Source organism: Streptopelia decaocto (assembly GCF_964273445.1).
Source record: "Streptopelia decaocto genome assembly, chromosome: 2".
Lineage (NCBI taxonomy): Eukaryota > Metazoa > Chordata > Aves > Columbiformes > Columbidae > Streptopelia > Streptopelia decaocto.
In genome coordinates, this window is record NC_138655.1 from 108,316,985 (window position 1) to 108,338,290 (window position 21,306).

The 21,306-nt window shown below is 41.8% G+C and overlaps 1 protein-coding gene across 1 annotated transcript; it reads right to left on the reverse strand.

Moving 5' to 3' along the window:
• Positions 1 to 21: 21 nt before the first annotated feature.
• PPP1R17 (protein phosphatase 1 regulatory subunit 17) lies at positions 22 to 19,601 on the reverse strand. The gene is made up of 5 exons (XM_082044687.1): positions 19,313 to 19,601; positions 12,356 to 12,468; positions 10,373 to 10,525; positions 8,326 to 8,487; positions 22 to 1,554 (listed from the first exon to the last, which is right to left on the reverse strand). The coding sequence occupies exons 2-5, from the start codon at positions 12,435 to 12,437 to the stop codon at positions 1,475 to 1,477; spliced, it is 477 nt and encodes a 158-aa protein (XP_081900813.1). The 5' UTR covers positions 12,438 to 12,468; positions 19,313 to 19,601; the 3' UTR covers positions 22 to 1,474.
• Positions 19,602 to 21,306: the final 1,705 nt, after the last annotated feature.

Sequence of the window (21,306 nt, forward strand, 5' to 3'; positions counted from 1 at the left end):
AGATTAACAGGATAAAAAATATACAGCTCCTAGGTATCAGGCATCCCATTAATAATACAGCTGATTTCTTGTACACTTTAATACATGATTATTTATTATAAGCTTGTTGATTACATCTGGAAGCTGAATATCTGAGAATGGGCTGCGTTCTCATGAAAGATGCTGGGTCAGTCACTGTGGCAAATGAAATCCAAACTAGTGTGCTCCTCAGCTGTCTGCCTAGGGGTTTTTAAAAGATAACTAAACTCAGTCTGCCAGGCTAGATAATCTTTAACCTCTGCTGATGTACCTAAGGCTCCAGCTGGCAGCGCTGCTCCATCCAGCACACAGAGCTATTAAGGTAAGCACAAAACTACCCAGTTCTACCTATTTTGTATAATATTCTACAAGTACCCGTCTCTGTTTGTACAAATGCTGAAGGCTGTAGCTGGCTGTGAAAACAGTTCTTGATTGATTCAGTGAGGTAAACTATTTAAAAAAGCGCATGGTGCTATTCCACCTTGCAGCATACATATGCCATTGAGTAACACTGTTCCTTTTACTCAAGTTTTACTCTCCTGCTGTGATTTTTGTTACAGCCCCTCCTAACTGACAACCTAGGACTCAGTTTAAAAAGCAGGTATCAAAAGAAAAAAGTATGGAGTACAAGGATCAACTATCCGAGTAGTTTATCTTTCACCAACCCAAAAATAAAACCTTTGAAAGAAAAAAAATCCATAGTCTACCCTGGTGTAAGAGGCAGGCGCTGCACTTCCCATATGTTTCTCTTCTAAGAGCTCTGCCCTCTGTCCTGTTTGATGCATCCATGTTGACAGTCCTTAGCTGTAAGTTTTTATACTACAGTAAATCTGCCTTTTTCTCCTCACGAATACAAGTTAGGAGCAGATACAGGCAGCGGAAGTGTTTGCTTTGCATTTTGGGGACATTTCAGAGTTGGTTCCTGCCCTCCCACTCTCTCCATCTATCCCATCAGCTCTCCACATGGAATTTGCACTGTGGTCAGTGTTATTCCAGCAGAGGAAACCTGGACGAACTAAGTGAATTGTCAGGAAAGAAATGCAATTTGGATCATTAGTTGATGTCTAACCACCCTGTGCTGCCAACCTCTCTGGAATCTCATGCCGGGTACAGTGGATTGGTGGTGTCTTTGATGTTAACCCTAATCACCACACCGCACAAAGATAGTTCTGATCTGAGGTGGATTCATCATTGACAAAAATCCTGGGAAGCTGTTTTTAGTACACCAAGAGAATCCTTCCAACCCCACAAGTAAGTGAAATTTCTGTCATCATTTCCTATGACGCTTGCTGGGATTTCATGAGATGCAGATAAGCACTTGAAGATAATTTAAATTCAAGTACATGCTTGAGAAAATTGTTATTTATAAAAATGAAAGGACGGTTTTTCCTATGTGCTGCCACTTTGAATGACCCAGAATTATTTACACTGCATTATTGGAAATATCACTGTGATCTTAACTGGGGATTGTGTCTCCATCCTTTTCTTCATCTTCCATAATCACTGTTTGCTTTTCTTCTGTAAGCAGCTTAGTGCCTTAAAAACGGAAAGACACACACACACAAGAAAAAAAAAGAGAGAGAGAGTAAAGGAGTTGATTTAAAATATTACTTCTTTAGAAAATATCAGCATAAGAAGAATCTTTCCGTTCTAATTTATTGATCCTAATGTAGTTTTCCAACATCATGGGAGTTACTTCGCATTTATTTTGGCACATCAGTCTCCTCATATTTAACAAACTAGAACTGTATCACTGCATCTTTAGCTAAATTTATCAGACACCCTTAAAACCAGTGTATTTCTGCTATCTGTGAAAAGAGACACTGAAGTTTCATCTGGGAACCTGTTTGTTAAAAGGGTTTGGGAAGGTAGTAAAGGGAAAGAGCTTGCATGATGAAATAAATGCTCTGATTAATCTTTGTGACTGAGTCAGTTTATGTGAACATGTGTATGCTTGCTTGTTTTCTATATGTATACAGCAATATTACTTAGATTTTGCAAATGCAGATGCCAAAAGAGACAAATGTTAGAATGCCCACATGCCAAGTGCCATCCCCATTGAAGTGATATAGTACCAATAAATTGCAAAAGCAACTGTTTTAGGATCAATGTTAAAACACTCCAGTATATTACTGAAGGCTTTGAGCCAGTATACGAGGTAATGAGGTTTGGGATCTTAACAAGCTTTCAAGCCTAGCCTTCCTAGAAGATAAACAAGATGTCATCCCCATCATGAAAGCACTGAAGAACATTATGCCATGATATTGCAAGGAATTTGATTTCCCAGTTTGAGCACACCGTGTGGATTCCGGAAACCTTTTCATCAGCTGTGTGAAGCATCATGATGCTTCACAAGATGCTTTGTGAAGCATCTTTCCATGTACAAGTGTTACCTTCTTCCAAAGTCCTTCTCTACTATATTCCAAAGTCCTTCTCTATTATATGGAGAGGTTGTGGATCATACCTTCCACAAGTATCTGCCTCTTCCCTCTTCCCTCTGTCCCTCTTTCTCTCTTTTCTGTCTCCCATACTTAAAACAGTAAGTCCACCCCTTACAGATCTTGAGGCTTTTATGCAATACCAAGATACTGCAGTTACTGTAACTGCTCTCTTTATTAGAAATTAAATAAATTGAGAGAAGAGAGGACAATGCATTAGACAGAAAATGTTCTTGATCTCTATTTTAACATATTGTGTTGGTTTTGCCTGTTCCCAGTAGAGAGCAAATGACCTGTAAGATGTATTTTATGGCCACATTCCTTGGTGTGAAGGTTAACATAGTCTAAAAACAGGATGAGGGTTACCATTGGGTCGAGATCAATGAAATCTGTCCCTAATTCGGTCTCCTGCTGTTTACTCTCAGTCTGCACTGACCAGCTGAGCTGTTCTGTCAAACCAACCTGTTTTTCTTCCCTCTGCATCGAAAGCCCTCTCACAGAGAAGGCTTTCAGTCTTGACGAGCTCTGAAAATAGAGCAATACCACACAGGAAGATTTTCTTCAACTTTGGAACCTTTTCAAGAGGGGATGAATTAATGAAAATAGTAACCTATACTGCCCTTAATTTAGGTTAGCTCCTGCTTAATTTATATGTAGGTCTTGTGAACTACCTGGCTTCAGAGGGACCATGAGATAAACAGAAAGGCACGAATGAATATTATTTTGAAACACAAAGGACTCAATTTGTTCAAGCACTAACTACCATTGTCATCTGCAAAGAACTATGTCGTTTTATGGAGATGGATATAAATGTTCTCCACTCAGGCTTCTGTTCATATAGACAACTTAAGCAAATACCATTTTTTTCCCTGTTGTCTTTGTGGTGTGTTGTTGTTGATGTTGTTGCTGTTGTGGTTGTTATTTTTAAGGGGAGGGTGAGGTTTTTGTTGCTGTTATTTTTTTCTTCATGGAGCATTTGAGGAACGAGGAAAGCAGCTAAATTATGCTTAAAGTGTGAAGCTACAAGGAAGCTACAATGGGTCATTTGATGAGAGCTAACCTGTCTTTTGGATAAATTCAGGAATACAGAATCAGGAATGTCAGCTAAATAAAGCTGTGCTGTGCTTTGTGATAGCATTTCGTATTTTAAATATGAAGTGATGAAGGAAAAGTTTATGTGATGCTGATAGCTTGATTATAGCATACAAACTAGCCTTTATAGAACAGATGTTAGAGACAGCTAGAAGGTAGCAGCCAAGCAGAGGTCCATGGCTCTTAGCCGGACCCACATCAGTGGCGTGCCAGACGCTTGCCACAGTCCATAGCAAGATGATGTATCATCAGCAATTAATCACTTTTGTAACTGATGAACACCAAAGGTTTCCAGCAGAGTTCAGGATTCAGAGCTTCAAGGAGGACGTGGCCTAGAGCTGCAGGTCTTTCCAGACCATGGATCACTAGCAGCCTCAAGGACAACCATGTGCCTTAAAATTGGACTTCTAATGCGTAACAGTGGAAAGAGGATACAAATGGGATGTCTTGGCTAGAATTTTTTCTGTAACACAAAGGTTTTTTCTCTTTGATATAATGCCATTGATCACTTGTGGGAAAAGTGTGCTTTACTGAATGTGGTTTGGAAATTCTGGGTTTAAAGGATGGAGCAGGACTAGGAGTTGGGGAACACTTGTGAGTCAGACTTTCTCTGTTTACCATTTAAGTAAATCACTTAGCCTTCCTGCAATATTTAGCTAGAGACTAGGACCTCCAAAGCTCACAAAGACATGAGAGCTTCAGTTAGGAAGCTCAAACAGAGGCAGATGTTGGATTAAATCAGCCATTTGCCAGATGCCACCTAGATCCAAGCCACTCCTCCTGGGTTGTAAATCAGAAAACCACCAAGATGGCACCAATTTCCCTTGACTGCCTACAGACAACTCCTGCAGCTGGATTGGAAGAGTGTTGGAGTATTCCAGTCACATCCCTTGCACTGGAAAAGGGCAAGAGGTGGCATTAAACTGCTATACTTCTCCTAAATCACTCAGATTTTTCACTGGGGGGCTTGATGTTATCCTATAGGAGCTACCTTAACTAATTTTCTAGGGCATGAGGGAGAATCGGGGTTTGAAACTGTGTTTTTACTAGTTATCTCTGATCTGATTAAGAAACCCTAAGGAGCCACGTTCCCATATTTACAGATGTGTTTGCATTCTTGCTCAAACCCACGGGCCTGAAGTGCTCTCAGAAATACTTCAGTTAATCGAATATATTGCTAAGTGGGGATGGCAGTAGAGTGTCCCAGAGCTGGGTATGGGCTTTCAATCAGATTCAAATCATTTACCGTCATGTGAGAGGAAAGAATCCTAAACATTAGAAGTGTGATTATATTTTGTCTCCTGGTCTAACACCTTCAGAAAGCCAAGGTGTTGGCTGACTGAAGGGGAACTGGCCATTGGTGGAGACCTCTGCTCATGGCTCATTTGTACAGACATGGTACAATGCTATTTGTGCCACTTCAGTAGGAGTTTGAAGGTTGAATACATTCAGGAGTCAGATGCTTGTAGGGGAGAGCTTTGTGATGCCCAGGCTTAGACATTTAAGCTGGCTAAGGACTGATTTCTTTAGTCTCCTTCTGCAGACAACAGGTAGCCATGGGTTCCTGCAGACATTAACATTTAGATCCTAATTTAGCAGCTCCCTTGGATGTTTGCAAGGTGTAAATCTGATTCTACTTCTCACTTGGGTCATGTGCCGTCCTGTAGATATATGAATTTTCATCACTTGTTATGGTCTGTTTGACTTGCTTTTATTTGCGATAGAAAATCTCTCTGGCCACCCGAGAAGAACCATCCTAGAGTGTTCATAACCAGCTGGTCAAAATAGAGAGAGATAACACAGCTGCTATTTTATCTACATTTGCAATAAAGCTATTTGTGTGGACAGCTGCTTGAAAAGATAATCTAGTAATTAAGCTCTGTTACTACAAACAATTACATGGAGTTTTTTTGAACTGGCATCTGAAAGTGGTGTTTGGGAGGGATCTAAAGGGAAAATGTTAGAAATGGGGACAATCCTCATTAACAGATCACAAGGGATACACATAGCACTGAATGTGCCGCTTACAGTAGCAGTGCCAATAAGAGGGGTACAGGGACCAAAAGGCTGGTCTATATGTATTTAGCACACAGAGCCCTGCCGGGGCTTCTCAGGTCTCCAAGTCTATAATTCAGGTTCTATTTTGCACAGCAGTTCCGCAAGAGCGCCGTTTGTTTGTGCTCTGTCTGCTACCTGATGGGATAACCCTGAAAGTAAACAGGTAGTAAATATTGGACCAGCCCACAGCCACAATGAGTCAATTTTTCATAGCAAGTCATAGAGCCACCGCTGGCAAATTCCAACCAGCTGAACACTGCATGTTGGTATGTATCTTGAAAAGGAAATATGTATCCTTAGAGTAGGGAGGGAAGGAACTTCAGGCATTCAAACCCATCCTGTGCCCCTTGTACGGACAGAAGTCTGCCACAGGTCAGTCATTGGAAAATGCACCCAGAATACACGATCTGGAAAAGTTGTCTGCAGGGAGAGGCAGCATCTAGCAGGCTGCTCTGAATCCATGCTGAGTGCTGGAAGGTGGCATCACCAGTAGGCAAGAAATTGTCATCAGGGGTATAATTGCAAATAGCTGAAAAATGCATTAGTTTTTATCATTCCGCAACAGCAAATGCACACAGTTTGAATTTTGTCACATGTTTGAAGGTCACTGTGCTTTTCTTTTTTGTGGTCTTCCATTTTTGTTTTTGATGACCAAATCATTTGGGGATCATAACATGTTTCTGTTACCATGTAACTTGTATTAGCTTCTTTTCACTTTGAAAATTATTAAAGGTTAAAGAGGAAGTCTTCATGGGAGGCGGGAGGTGAAGTCCCTTACAATGATTCTTATTTCTCCCTTAAGTGCCTGCTTGAGCTAGTTAAATCTAAGGTCAAAACATGAAGTAGTGACTAGATGCTAATCCAACCACAGTGTTGTTGAGACAGGTCAAGGAAATAATTCACCCCTGCTACATCTTCTTAACTGGCAATTACATTTAAATCAAACGAGTCAAGTCTCTCAGCTTCACTGTCACATATTTCACCTTTGATTTCTATCAAATGTGTTCCACTTTCAGATTCTCCTTCTCTGTGTGTACCCTGAAGTGCAAAGGACACACAGCATCTTCAGAAGTGCTACAAATGGCCAAAGGTAACTTTTTTGGGGAGTGTTTTTAAACTCATCTTTTTTCCAAGGACCATGGGAAGGGTTGGCTTCAAGTATAATACACCAGACTAATATTTATTACCAATGGTCTGATAAATTTTTTCTCTACATCTGTTTCTGAATCGATCCCTAAAAGGGTACGATGGTTTCCCACCTAATTTATTTGTCATGTGACATGTCAGGTAATTTCCTCCAGCAATTATATAAGCAGTTCATTATCAGTGCTCTATAATAAATATTTCGAAGAGGAGCATTTGCAGTTGGGCTCAGAAGTTGTATGATAAATTTCATTTCCCCCAGCAAATGATTGGACCAGGTTTCCAGTGACTCACAGCAGCTCTGATGCCGCAAGCCATTGGGACTATTGAGTTCAATGAGCAAATAAAAAATGTGTTTTCCTTAGGCAGATCAATATGCAAGGCACTAGTGTTCACCATGTTTGCTGCTGTGATCCTGCAGACTTAAGTCATATTCCTCTCTGCTTTTGAGAGCCCCATACTGATTACACGAAAAAAAATCTTACATGTGTTTAAGTCAGTTATGAAGGCTCAGATTCACAAAGAAAGGAGATGTCTACAAATACAGGTGCCTATTTGGATTGATGAAGCTGTTTGCACACCTTATAATTATTAGGTGTACTGGAAATTCAAGGTGGAAGCTCAGGTCCTTGAGGTACTGAGCTGCTGTTGCTTAGTCACTCAGCAACAAAGTATCTGTCTCAAGACCTCTTAATCTAGTGTGCCTCACTGCTCAGTAGTGCCAGCCCACTACAGAACTGGTTGATACAAGAGATTTCTAAAGGAACAGTGTTTTCCAGTTTTGACACTAGTTTTGAATATGGGGTGTGTTTGTTTCTTTTTCGTTCATTCGTTCATTTTTTGTTCCATCCCATGATCTGGAAAGGGCCAGAGCATAGCATGCATCTTTAGCTAGCACTAGTAACTAACATTTATACAGTGCTCCACATCTTCCAAGATGCTCAGAAGTATTGATGAATTGAGGCTCTTCTGTGGTAGAGGAATATAGGAAACTCAACAAACAAAGGGTCTTAGGACCAAAACATGGCTGGCTCACTTCATATGATCGCCAAGAAAATTAGCTGCTGCACTGCATATTATGCCAGAAGCACAGAACTGTCTTTAAGGTGCTGTTAGTGATTCATCATAGCTTGGTTTTCTCAGTGCATGCCAGGGACTATGGAGTTAAGAGGAGGTTAATCAGGTCAGGTTTACTCCAGGTTGTTTGAGGCAGTGTGAGCTATGTTAGTGCTGGTGACCTAAAACTTTGTATGTGCTCAGTTTGAAAAGCAGGGTAGTAGTTGGCTCTTCACAAAAGTAGGATCATGTTTCCAAGAGATAATCAAGTGACTTTGTGTCTTCTCTTACGTCCCCTTCCCTTCTATCCCAAAAGCATGAGTAGGGAATAAGGAAAAGACTTTCCATGAGCCACAACTGGTATTATATACCTATATACCTTGACCAAGTAGGTCCAGTTCAGCAGGAACTGCTAAGTACACTGGGCAGAACAACCTCCTTCCAGCCTCCTCCCAAGCATACCTCTGACAGTAGCCACATTTTGCTTCCTCTTCGGAGCACCTTTACCTAAGTTTCTTACCTATTATCAAGGGTGGAATGTGTATTGCAGGTGTATCTTTTCTCCTGGGCTTTTTCTGCTCCAGTCCGGTGATCTGAGAGCCTGGACTCACTCTCTCTCTCTGTGGCTTCTCTGTGATACCATATCTTTTCAGCAGGTTATCAGAAAAGTCTGAAAGTATGTCTGTAGGTAAGAAAAAAAAAAAAAAAAAGAAAAAGAAAAGAAAAAACCCAAGCACTTTAGCCCTGTTCACATGGAAGAAATTTGCACCTGTGTAACTTTCCCAATGACTACTCTGAAGTAAGGCTACATGAGTGGATGATCAGTTCTGCATGGTGTACCTACTCTTCAGGTTCTACAGTGGTATATATCTCCAAGTCAATTATATCCTACAGGCTTTAGACAATGATGTTATCAGGCCACCTGGTTTCTAGTTGTATTTAATGGACTAAACTGCAGCCCGTCAGAAATCATGGTAAAGATGTGTGCAGTCTTCTATTCCAGAAACTTAGACATCTTGTCAAAGTAGTTTAATCATACAGGTATTCAAGCTTCTGCATGTGAGCATTTTTGACCACACAGAAATGGCCTATTTAAACTAGTGAAGCTCTGCTTTTTTTAATTGTATGGCTACTGTGGGCACAAAATGCACCTCTCCAGCCTCTGAGCCGCTCTTCCTTAAAAGAGAATTGCTGAGGGGCAGATATATGTGAGAGGTGAATGAAGTTAAACATCCATATCTGGATTACAAACACTGGAAAATCCCAGCTTTTGACTTGGTGAATTTTTGTGGGTACGCAGGGGACCATGCAAGTAGTTACAGGCTAACTCCTCTGTGTATGTGCAGCAAGGGAAGAACTAAATGCAGCAGATAAAAGAGCACAGCTCTCTCCCCAGAGAGCACAACAAGGAGTGCTTGTTAGCAGAGAGAAGTGACAAACATTTATTCCCTCTGATGGTCTTGGAAGATCGTCAGGTTTCAGTGGCAGTCGCCTGCTCATTCTTCCCTTCCCCAGGTTGGTGGCATTTGGCTCTTGAACCTCAGAGGTCTGTAGATGCACAGCAGCAGGGAGCATCCTACAAGGAGCCCTGTGTTGCTTCAGTGGTTTCTGGCTTCCCGAAACACCAGCCTTTTGCCAGAGTCCCCATAAACTCAAGAGCCCTGTGATTTCTAGGAGGAGCAACCTGCAGCTGACTCATGTCCCTCTCCCACCTCCCCCCAACCTTACTCCTGTTCAGCCTCCCCTTCAGTGCTGAGTACAAATCGCACAAGAAAGTGCAGGGGCTGAGCTGGATCCTCTTTGATTTTGGACCAGATCTAATCTGGGCATCTAGCGTAGAATCACAGAATCATTTTGGTTGGAAGAGACCCTCAAGATCACTGAGTCCAAACATTAACCTAACTCAGGCACTAAACCGTATCCCTAAGAACCTCATCTACACATCTTTTAAACACCTCCAGGGATGGTGACCCCACCACTTCCCTGGAAAGCCTGTTCCAGTGTGTCACAACTCTTTTTGTGAAGATCTTTTTTCCTAATATCCAATCTAAACCTGCCTTGGCGCAACTTGAGGCCATTTCCTCTCATCCTATCACTTGCTACTTGGGAGAAGAGACCAACACCCTCCATACTACAACCTCCTTTCAGGTAGTTATAGACAGTGATCAGGTCTTCCCTCAGCCTCCTTTTCTCCAGGCTGAACAGCCCCAGTTCCCTCAGCTGCTCCTCATCAGACTTGTGCTCTAGACCCTTCACCAGCTTTGTTGCCCTTCTCTGAACTCTCAGCGGGTACAGATAAGCACACATAAGGGAACATGTGTTTCAGGAACACGTATCCGCTCGCCTTGGTATTCCCAGACCCTGTGAGAAAATCCTTCATCTAACGGGGAATGCCTTTGAGAAATTCGGCCTCTCTGTTTGCCTGCCTTCCCAGGTGCACATGGCGTGGACCTGTGTTCTTGCCCACCTCCAAGGGGACATAAGTGAATGAAGGTCTCTGGACCTTTGCGCAGATTCAAGCCCCTCAGCTGAACTGGGATTTCAAAGTCAAGAGATGTATTTCTCACCTGTTAGGGGTGGTGGGGTGTGTAAAGCTGGTGTGTCTTTTCTCCTTGGCTTTTTTTGCTCCTGTTCAGTGTTTTGGGAAGCCTGGATGGTTTTACCTTTTCTTGGTTTCTTTTTGAGGTCACAGCTCTTAATCAGCTGCTCTGAAAGATCCTCTGGGGGAAAGAAAAAAAAAATGGATACATACTGAAACTGAAGGGAAATAATAAACCAGATGGTGAAAAGAAAAGCTTGAATAATACTTCTTTCATTCAAATAGATTAAAATGTCCGTGGATAAACATCTCTTAAACAGTCAGTACAAAAGGCCTCTGTGCCATACTACGTGGGAGTCAAGTGACTTAGGTGGTACTTCTGCTTTGGAGGTGGTAGACATAAAGCAGAGGGTGAGGGCTGTGGGCAGCTGTGTGTTCCATGGCATAGGGAAGGCTGCACCCTCAAGTACAGAGGTTCCATGGCCACCCCTGTTTCATCCAGCACTAACCGCACGGGCTGTTTTCAAGAGTTACAAGGGCATTTCTGTGAAGGAAAGATTTATATGTGTTGGTTCAGCCTGAGGTATTGGTAAACTGAGCCAGTATATTGTTCCTTTCAAGAGCTGGCTTTATTTCCAGGGCCGCTGAGCAGAAGGTATTCTCTTTTGATTTACATAACATTACAACAGATTTTTGGTTTTCTCTCGAAACAAGCCTTGACTCAGATGATCAGGATGGTTTTTCTGTAAGGATCTGCATTTCTGGGTGCTTATGCAAGCAGAAAATATTTATTTTAGCCTGTCATTAGTATCATCATGCAAACCAATGCTTCAATTTCTTAATAGCTTCTTGTTTGGCTTCAGCAGGGTCCCCTACCCCCACCCAGCCCCTGACTGCAGGCTTGGGTATAACAGGACTTTGTTCCAGGCTCTGTCAGTCCCTTTGAGGCAGCCGTATGTCTGCAAGCCTGCAAGTAAACATGGGAAAGACAGCCCCCAGGTGAAGTCCCTGGAAGATGTTAGGTCTTTTGCTGGCCCTCACAGGCTTTCTGCATGGCCCTAATGAGCTCATTTAACCTTCTACTACCTCAGTTTCCTGACTGCAGGATGGTATGTGCTCTGTACTTATTTAAATAAGTAATTTTATGGAACAATTATGTTTGGTATGCCAGCAATTGTAGAAGTGATGCCCTTGGCTGGAAATGCCTTGTGGCAGAGGCAGAACTATCTTCCTTGCAGATTAGGTAAACAAAACAAAGTTTATAAAATTGTGCCTGCCTGCAGTAAGACTTTTTTTTTTTTTCTTTTTGACAAGCAAGTGAAATTGCATTTGTGTTTCGTTATTGTCATCACAAGGGTAACAACAAATAAATGGATTTTTGTTTCTGGGTTGCTAAATCTTCATGACAATTTTGCAAGGTGGGAGTGAAGTAATAGCATTTGAAGCAGAGGCAAAGACCATGAATATGCAGAAATCGCATCTATCAAGTATGAAGTCTGGTATTTAGGAGTGTAGTGGAGCAAAGATGCCTCTGGTGCTCTCAGTGAAAAAGTGATGTATGAAAGAGGTTCACGAGATGAAACAGGTTGACAATGAAGGAGAAAAAGTATTTAGAAAGTCACCCCAGTGGAGGAAAAAGAAGTGTTTGAAGTATTTTACTGAAATTTTACGTGGAAAAATGTTTAGGGAAGGTTCAGCTATATCCTAGCTTCCAGTTTATTGTGGTATAAACAAAGAAACTACTCTACTTTTTCTACCAGGGAAAAGAAGAGTGACTCTTTCCTTTCTCCTCTTAAATTTTGCTCTAGAGCTTCAGCTAATATTTATATGTGGGAAAAATACTCTGCCTTTCCATCTGGCATCAGAAGTGTCAGCAGAAGGTGCAATCTATTGGGTTTCATGAGGGCTCAGTTGTTTTCCTTGAGGGGAAAAACGGACACTGGACAGGACCTGACGCCGTGAAGACATCATCTCTCTAATTACTGCAATGACATCATCTAATAACACTTACCTAAATGGTTACAGTGTGAATCTCGCTTGTCCAGTCTGTCTTCTGGGATATCAAGTGGCTGAACACATTCTGTTGACATCATCAAAATGGGTTTTTCCCCACCTTTGAAACTACTACACACACAAAAAAAAAAGGCAGCATGACGTAAAAAAGACATATTGGTGTTACATATCCACTTGCTAGCCATATCATGAGAAATTCTTGTTTTCCAGCTGCTCTCTGTCAGGCAGTCGCTGGCCTGATTTTGCTCACACATGCTAAGAGATGCATTTATTCACTGCCTTGGTTACACACGCAATACCCCATCTTTTCCACCTACCTTCCTGTAAATAACGCACACTAGCACGGGAAATGCATTGGCTCTGCAGAAGAATACAGACTTTGATCATACAGAAAGTGCTATCACATACACTATATAAATGCTGGGAAATAGAATGTTTTTTTCTGGTTTTCTGCTCCATTTTTTCTCAGCTGTAAACTAAGGCTCATATTTGGTGTTTATCGTATAATACAGCTTTAATTATGAATGCTGTTGAGTCAGTCTTACAAGTCCAGTTCTTCTAAGAGAGCTTGGGTATCACTGAATACCCAGGTATGAGTGCTGAAAGGTCGCCAGTGCCCACAGGTGCCCAAGCCAGCATGAAGTGGACTTATCACCTTGGTAAGGATGTGGGTGCCTGTTTCACAAAGGTGTTTAAGTGCCCGTGCTCTGTAGGCCTCACTGGATTGCTGTTTTGGCTGGTTTTATTCCCCTTTATTCACCACTGCAGGTGGTCCTGGAGCCCAGCATAATACCTGAGCTCCCCCAGCATCCCCCAAGCTCTGTCACCCTGGGGCCATCACAGGAAGAAGGAAATTATACCCTTTTTTACTGCTGATTGTTTAGCAGAAACCTTTCAGAATGACACAGCAATATTAAAGGAAAAAAATTCAACCTGAAGGCAGGGTCTGAGCAATCTGGATATCTCCCCTCAGCCAGCAACAGCTGTTGTAGTCTCTTACAACCTCTGTTCTCCGTTTTTGGGGAACAAGAACTGACTGTGACTGCCTCATAGGGAAGAGGAAGGCAATGAGGAAGATAAAAAAAGAAAAACAAACCACAACACGAGACAACATGAATAGTAAAAGAAAGGAGGAATTGGGAAAAACAGAGAAATATAGGGGAGGTGGAGAAGAAAAGGTAAATAAAGAGAAAGGTGAAAGAAAAGGCAGCTGGAGAAAAACAGTTGAAAGGTGGATAGGAAAATAGAAAACTGTACTGTGGTTGTTTGTTTTAATCTTGCTGGAGGTAATTACTTATTTATCTGTAAATTGCAGTGGTTGTTAACAAGAAACAGAACAGTAGGGGAGTTAACCTCATTTCTATGACTAAACTTGCATCTATAAAAGAACAATTAATCCTCAAGCAAAATCCAGTCACATAAATATTTGCCAAACAAGATATGAAAGGTCACACTTATAATCGTGCACTGAGCTAATTCTTCAGGGGATGGAAAAACTCCAGGGACTTCAAAGTAATCGAAGCAACACTGGCGGACAGTAATAAAGGTCAGGAACACTGACTCATAAAGTTCATATGGGATTAACTCCTATACTCTTCAGTATTCAAAATTCACAAAAAATTGTAAAATTCTATGGATTTATAAATACTTTACTGAATCAGGCGTGGATAAGGGCTTTGACCTCCTGCTGTTCACTGCAGAGCTGTCCCTGTCCAGCCTCGCATCTGTACTAAAGGATTTTACTGCCTGGAGACTTTGCTTGCATTTACAGAAAAAAAATAATCTTCCACTTGGAAAGACGCTGCATAAAGAAATCTTTGAATGCACCTTAGCATGGTATGCTTGTTCTGTTTATCCACTGTATAAATAAGCTATAGCCATGGCTTAAAATGGAGCAGTTGTAATTTAATTTAAAACAACAAATTATTATCTGACCATATGAAGGCTCATACTGCATTTTGTGATTTGAGGGTGTTTTTTTTTTCTTCAGCGCCATTTGATTTTTATTGGATTTGATTAAGGCACACTGACTAAATATTATGATTGCAAGGAAAATGCTCTTTTCTGAAGGGTACTCTGTTTAGAAAGTTTTCAGTAAAATCAGTGATACCATTTAAGACACTATGGACTTGTTTCAAACAGGTTTTGAGGCAAAAGAGCTGAGAATAGATAGTAAAATGTAAATGTAAATTTGGTAGTCAATTATACAGACTGGAAATTCTTTATAAAATATTATTAACTTTTCTTTGATTTTCACCTAATAAAAAATAAGCATTGTAAACACTTAATGTAGGACTGGTATATGCAGATTATGAGAGACTTCCTTAATGATTTTTTCTTAATAGAGTAGTTCAAAAATATAGTATTCTAAAATAAATCTCTTAGATCTGTCTTCACATTTTCATAGTCACAGATGCCAAGCCCTCGGCATCTTCAGTGCTTTAAAATATGGCTTTACAGCCTAGATTCTGACACCCTTCCCTTTTTAAAAAAATAAGTTTGCCCTGCAGCCAGCATTGCCTAGCTTACAAAAGTGTTTCCACACTGCACATTGTGACAGGCTGTGTGACAAAAGAATAAAAAGAGAAAGATTACTAAAATGTATCTTGGGTGTATATATATATTGCATATGATATGCGAAATCGTGAGTGCTGTTACATCCTGTCGCTGTGCATCACACACAGAGCTTTTGTTCAAAGGCAAGGTGATGTATGTGAGCATTATAGTGGTGCTTTCCCAAACCACTAAAATCAATTCCCACCACTAAAGAAACAGATTCCCCAGTACTGTTTCACATGGGAAGGAAGACTCTGCTACGGGGACTGTATGAAGTAATTAAATGTGTTTACAAATGCAAGCACATTCTCGGATTTTTCCTGTGTTAAGTGCAACTCTTTTCCTAGCAGCCTCCGTGCACGCACAGTTTGTGCTCTCTGCTGCTGTCAGTCACCTTGGTAGGTAATGCTTGCTATTTACGTGATGGACCAAGTTGGGGTTTTTTCTTGCACTCTGTGATATCTCTTGACATAATAAGCCCCATTCATCTTTTGTGCAACTGTAGTGGTTACAGTGGAGCTCTAAATCACACTCAGCAGGAGACACTTCCTGAAATGGATATAGATTTTTCCATATTCAATAGTCATTTAACCTGAGAATTCGGTACAGTGCGGCTAGGCTGTACCACCCCCCTGCAGAGCCTAAAGGAGTCACCTGGAGTCTCTTTTGGGAAAAGACAGAGCTGATAGAGACATCTTAAATGCTTCCATACAGGTAGAGGCAAGTTCTAGCTTTGCCTGCATGGTTTTTGCATGTGCTACTTGTAAAAGTGTTTGGCATTCAGTAGGATTGGCTCTACTTACAGACAGAGAAGAGCAAGGAATGACAAGGCAGACTGAAAAGTGCGGGTACAAGTAGAAGCTACTTCAGTCTCATGTGGACTAGTCCTCATGCTAAGTCACTGTCATATAACAGCAGGACTCCTTGGTAGGAGATGCCAATTCAGATAGCAAATATCTGAACTTTTCACTTTCTAGATATCACCTTCGGTACTGATGGATTTCAAGGTAGTTTAAAGCACACTCTAATACTTGTTAACTTTTTTCATAATTCTCAGTTGCTGCATAGGCTTGGTTAAAATGCCTGGATAAAGCTATTCAGAGAAAGCAGATGTACAGCTCTTACCACTCAATAAAATAGTCTTAAAACACACACGTTCATCCAAATAATAGAATTCTTTCTTTGCTTAAATTGTTGGGCTTCATCAAGAAGTCCATCCAGTTCTGTTCTTTCATTAGGTAAAAATATTTTGCCTAGAGATGGACAAAGAGGTTAGTTTTCGTTTCCCATTTTAATGTGCATTTGGTTTAATGTAGATGTTTGTCTCAAATAATCAGGCTAGTGTTTAGGGATTATTCAGCACAGCTACTCTCACATATTTCTACCAAAATAATGTGAATCTTTTGAGGCAATCTGATCATGTGACATTTAAACCAACTTGAAATGAAATCTCATGAGAGAAATCTATCTTGAAAGTTAGAAAACTAAAGCTTTGAGAACAAAACTAAAGAGCTGGACTTTTTTCATTTGATCCTGAACCAGGCACAGAAATGGCTTTGGATTAGGGGAAAGTTAAACCTGCGCTTCTTGCCTGCTCTCAGGATTTGAACGATTGTAGGTGCTATGCAGCTACATGGAAATTAGGTACCTATATATATTTGTATCCAGCCTCAAGGCACAACACAGTTCTCAAATAAGTTATCGGTAGGCATTCATTCTTACCTATAAGATGAAGAAGTGAATTTCTGATCTGCAATTCTTATCCAAGTTTACAGGGGCTAAATGGGCATTGATGTCAGTAGTCCTTTCCATTGTACATTAAGGGCATGACTTGTGAGACACACATGTCATTCCCTTGTATGTTGAATACTTAGAATTTGTGAACTGGTCCTTTGTAAGGTCTGTGCTTGTGAGGACTTCGGTATTCCATGTGGTGTTGTCCACAAACATGTGGGTTGTTATTTTTTTCTTTTCTTTCAAGGGAATGTTTTGTTTCCACAATTGACAAAATCCCCAAGAAAAAACATGCACTATATTGCAGGACATGCATAATCATAAAAAACAAACAAACAAGCAAACAAAAACAAAAACAAAAAAAACCCACCAACATTGGTATGTTGACAAGAATCCTACATAAATAACTGTACTCTTGAGAACATCCTTGTTGGATGGCAGCAGGCGGTTTAAGTTTAATAAGTTTTTTGTAGGTTGATAATAATGTTGCTGCAGAAGCCTGTATGACACTATATACCTATCTTCTTCTGGATCCAGAGCACTTCATAAGAATATATGCTTGCCATGGACAACATGATATCATTCTGGGAGCAGTCAGATCACTGCAGTGCAAGGCTACGTATTCCTTGTCAAAGGGGTGGGGGAAATTGTGTCTCGCTCCTTGCTTTTCTTCTAATGGCATTTGCTGCAAGGGGTCTGAAAAGCTAAAATAGATTATGGGCAGCCTGGGGTGAATTACCCTCCTGGTATAAACTTGTCCTATCCCTTGTTTGAGTCCAGCTCTCTGGTTTCAGGAAGAAGGCAAGTTTGAGAGCAGAAACGGAGGCAGCTGGGGCTCTGGGGTGGGATAGCACACACACATGCTTGTCTGCAACCCTGTACACATGGGCCTGGCCTTGCTGCTGATGATGCACTTGACAATTGGAAATGGGAACAAGTGGGAATGTCCTACAGTGTGCTTCTCTGTGCAGACACGAGGCAGAGGCTGGGCTGTAACAGATACAGCACAGCTTGAACTGAGGGCAGCGCTTCACTATCCTGCCCAAAGAGCTGCTCAGGCATCAGGATTTGCCCTCTAAGACTGATGCATCTCCTCCCACATCCTCTGTGACATCCCCTCCATGACAGATTTTGATTTTTTTGTTGTTGTTTTTAATTGGTTTGCCCCTCTCTGTCTGGTTGCAATAAACATACAAGCAAAGAGGGATGGGCAGGCTCCCAGCAACCTTACCTGCTCTACGCTTCCCTCCCTAAACCTACATGGGAGGCAAAGACAGACCTGTCCTTCCTTCTATCGCATATCCTTATTTGCACAAAGTAATTTACAAAGGTGTAAAGAAGGAATAAGATACTATCATCCACATGTAGTCATGTTGCACCCCTCTTCCCACCACAGCTCATCTGAAACATCTCAGGGGCCAAGGGGAACGGTACCACACCTTACTGTGTTCAGCTCCTTCTGCCTGCACTCAGCAGCAACCCTGGGTCCTTTAGCAGACAACAGGCACTTTTACTTATACCCCAGTCTTATCCCAGCCCCTTTACAATGAATTTCTGGGAAAATCTTGTGAACAAAGCTTGTGAACAACTTGTCTGCTGCAGTCAGAGCGGGAAATACATGTCCTAAAAATAGATTCTGGTTGTTTCTGCTTTGCATTCCAAACTTTTCATTACACATTTCAGTATGTGTTTAACATTACTGTATTGGAGCAATGTCTTCCAGGGTACAGAAAATGGCCTCATGCTGTTCAACAGAGTTTCTTCTTCAATTATTTGGGCACTAGGCTCCGGACATTATTGTCAGATTTTTATTTTTTTAAAGCATACTTCAAACTTTTAAGGAAACAGATATTTGAAAGCCTGATTCAGGTGCCTCCCTCTACCCAAAACTTTTGCTACTAATCGTGTGGATGCAGAAATCCCATGGAATTGTCTGGTAGCAGCTTCCTCTCTCACACAGTGCGCTTCTGGGGGCTACTTCAGAACCCTGGTTGGGCTGTGGACTGACTCCCACGACCTTCCATAAACTTGTTAAAAAAAAACAAAACAAAACAACAAACAAACAAAAAAACCCAACCAACTGAAAAAACTCCAGCAAAACACAACAAAACACAAAAAATAAACAAGAAGTAAACTTTGATTGATGGGAAAAGAATGTAAGACACATTTGCACACATCCTGATCAGAAAGTTTTTGTCTTTGGAGATAATAAAAAATACAAAGTCTCTCTTATTTATTTAACTGAGGTACAAACTAACCCTCCCACATGCCAACTCTTTGTAGTGAGATCAAAAGTCCTGATACCCGTTCCCACTCTGCTGGCTTGTATTATCTGCTTGTGACTGGTCCCAGCAGTTAAAGTCAGTTGAAGCAGTTTTCTCCAAAGCACTCTCGTCCCCATGACCCCATCCCTGCATTCCAGCCTCAGTGCGATCACATCCCAGCTTTTCATGCGTGAGACCATCCCCAGCCCCCTCCTCCCCACAGAGTGGGGACCCTGGGCTTTCCCTTTCCTGCTGGTCCCCATGGGTGACATGAGTGATTTGCCTTGGTGGTGGTGGCTGTTAAAGAAGAAAAAAAAAAAAAAAAGAAGAAAAAAAAAAGAAGAAGAAAAAAAAAAAAGCAGGCAGCCAGGCGGAGGGAAGGGTGTTGATGAAGTACTTACGAAGCGGTGTGAGGCGGTGGGGAGGGTGCGATTCGGCTGGAGCGGGACCTTTCCGGAGCTGGGGCTGCAGCTGATGCTCCCGCCTTATCTAGGGAGGCGCCGGAGCTGTCACTATGGCAACGCGGCGCTCAGGCGTCCTCCGGGGGGCTGGGGCAGAGCATCACCGTTCCGGAGCCGCGCCGGTGGCTTGTCACCCTGTTTCCTTCCTCTTCGCCGAGTTGCTGAGGCCGAAGACGAGGGAACAGGACGGGGGAGACCGGCGGCGCCTCAAGGCAAAAGCATCTTTGCCACCCAATGACCCAGAGCCGCAGACGCTGCTGCTCTCAGAGAAGCAGGGAAGGATGCAAAAGCTTCAGCAAAGAGCCGAAGAGCGAGCTGCAGCCGCTGTGTCAAGAGGCGTGAGGAAAATGGCAAGGGGAGGGAGCGAGGCTGATGCCGTCTGGGACCCAGGGGAGAGCTGAGGATAAAAGCGGAGCGAGCGAGGAGGCAGGGCACATGTCTAGGAGCAGCACCATAAGCATTAAAAGTGATGGACACCATCTCCAGAGCTGAGGTTCAGCAATGACTGTGGTGTTTGTGTATGTATCTGGCCACAACTAGTTATACAAGCTTGGTATTTATGGGGCCAGGTAGGGAGTCTTCTGTGGCTGCTAGTTGTTTGCCAGTAGAGACCAGTCTCTCCTATTTTAGCCCATGCCTTTGGATGGAGCTGTTATTTCAACTGAGGGAAAAATATACAAATATGCCTGATGTTGGAAAAGCTCTGGGAGAAACACTCTACTCAGTGGGGGGACTGGACACTGCCCCTCTCTTAGTATTCATCTGCAACAAAAATGCCTTTGTCGATGTCCCTTTATTAAAACATCTCTAAAAACTATGAATGCTCACAGTTGCAGTTATATCTCCTCCTCCTCTGTTCCCCCACTCAGCGACTGAAATTCAACATCACTGACATGCACTGCATTCTTTAAATTAGTCAAGGTTTCTTTCATAAATAATATATTGTACAGGAGGCCCAAAGGGGCAAAGTGCTCATTCCCAGCCCGGCGAAGTGTGCAGCACCCTTGGATCCTGTTTGTTTCGGGTGTGGTTTTGCAAAGTGCCAAGCATATTAAATGCTCTAAAGACACCACCTGGAAGAACTGTGAGCTTTCCCCATCAATGTCTGTGGGAGACGAGCACGTTCACTACCTCACAGAGTTATTTGTGTTTAGGTGTCTCAGAGACCCATTTTTTAAAAGCAAGCTCATAAATGCTTAAATCGCTCCTGAAAAAAATGAGGCGTAGGCTCCTAAATACGCTAAGATCTTTTTTTGCAATATTTCTAACTGAAAACAGACAAACAAACAAAAACTAAAACCGAACCAAACAAAAGAAACCCAGAACTCTTCCAGACTGCTCATAAAAAATGAGTTTCTCATTTCCCTATAACTTTGATTTTACTTTCAATGTTGTCAAGACCTCTCTGTTGCAGTGAATTTTAATTTTTAAAAAAACCCTCTATTTTTACACTGAAATGACTTTTACTGAGAAAGACAAGTTATTTCATATTTTCCTATGAACTCAGAAAAATCAGAATGAGACCACTTAAAAATAGGCTGATGAAACAAAACACTCAAATCAGAAATATATTTTTGAAAAATCAGCCCAGGATTGCCTTTTTACACCTTGTCCTGGTTGAAAAAGTCAGTCAGTCAGTCATTTATAGCACTGGGAAAATTCCTTGAGGATGAGAAAAATCATTTCCTGTTCTAGTTGCCAGATCCCCAGGATGCTTTGGGAATGTTACAGGACAGCTTTACTCATTAGGAAAGTGGTCTATCACACTCAGCAATGTCACACATTCGACCCTAGTCATCCCCTATATTTGTCAGGTACCATGAAGCATTTTACTGTGGCAGCAGCTGTATGTCAGCCTTTCCAGAGGCGCTGTCACATTACCAGTGTGATGGAGGGTTTACTCCCAAATCTGATCTTTTAAATGTTTACAGTTG

Excerpts from the sequence above, each read along its gene's own strand:
- PPP1R17 (XM_082044687.1), bottom strand. The coding sequence starts at position 12,437 with ATGATGTCAACAGAATGTGTTCAGCCACTTGATATCCCAGAAGACAGA. Across the intron at positions 10,526-12,355 it reads TTCACACTGTAACCATTTAG|AGGATCTTTCAGAGCAGCTG; the intron begins GTAAGTGTTATT and ends TCTTTCCCCCAG. Across the intron at positions 1,555-8,325 it reads CATTCCACCCTTGATAATAG|GCACTAAGCTGCTTACAGAA; the intron begins GTAAGAAACTTA and ends TCCGTTTTTAAG.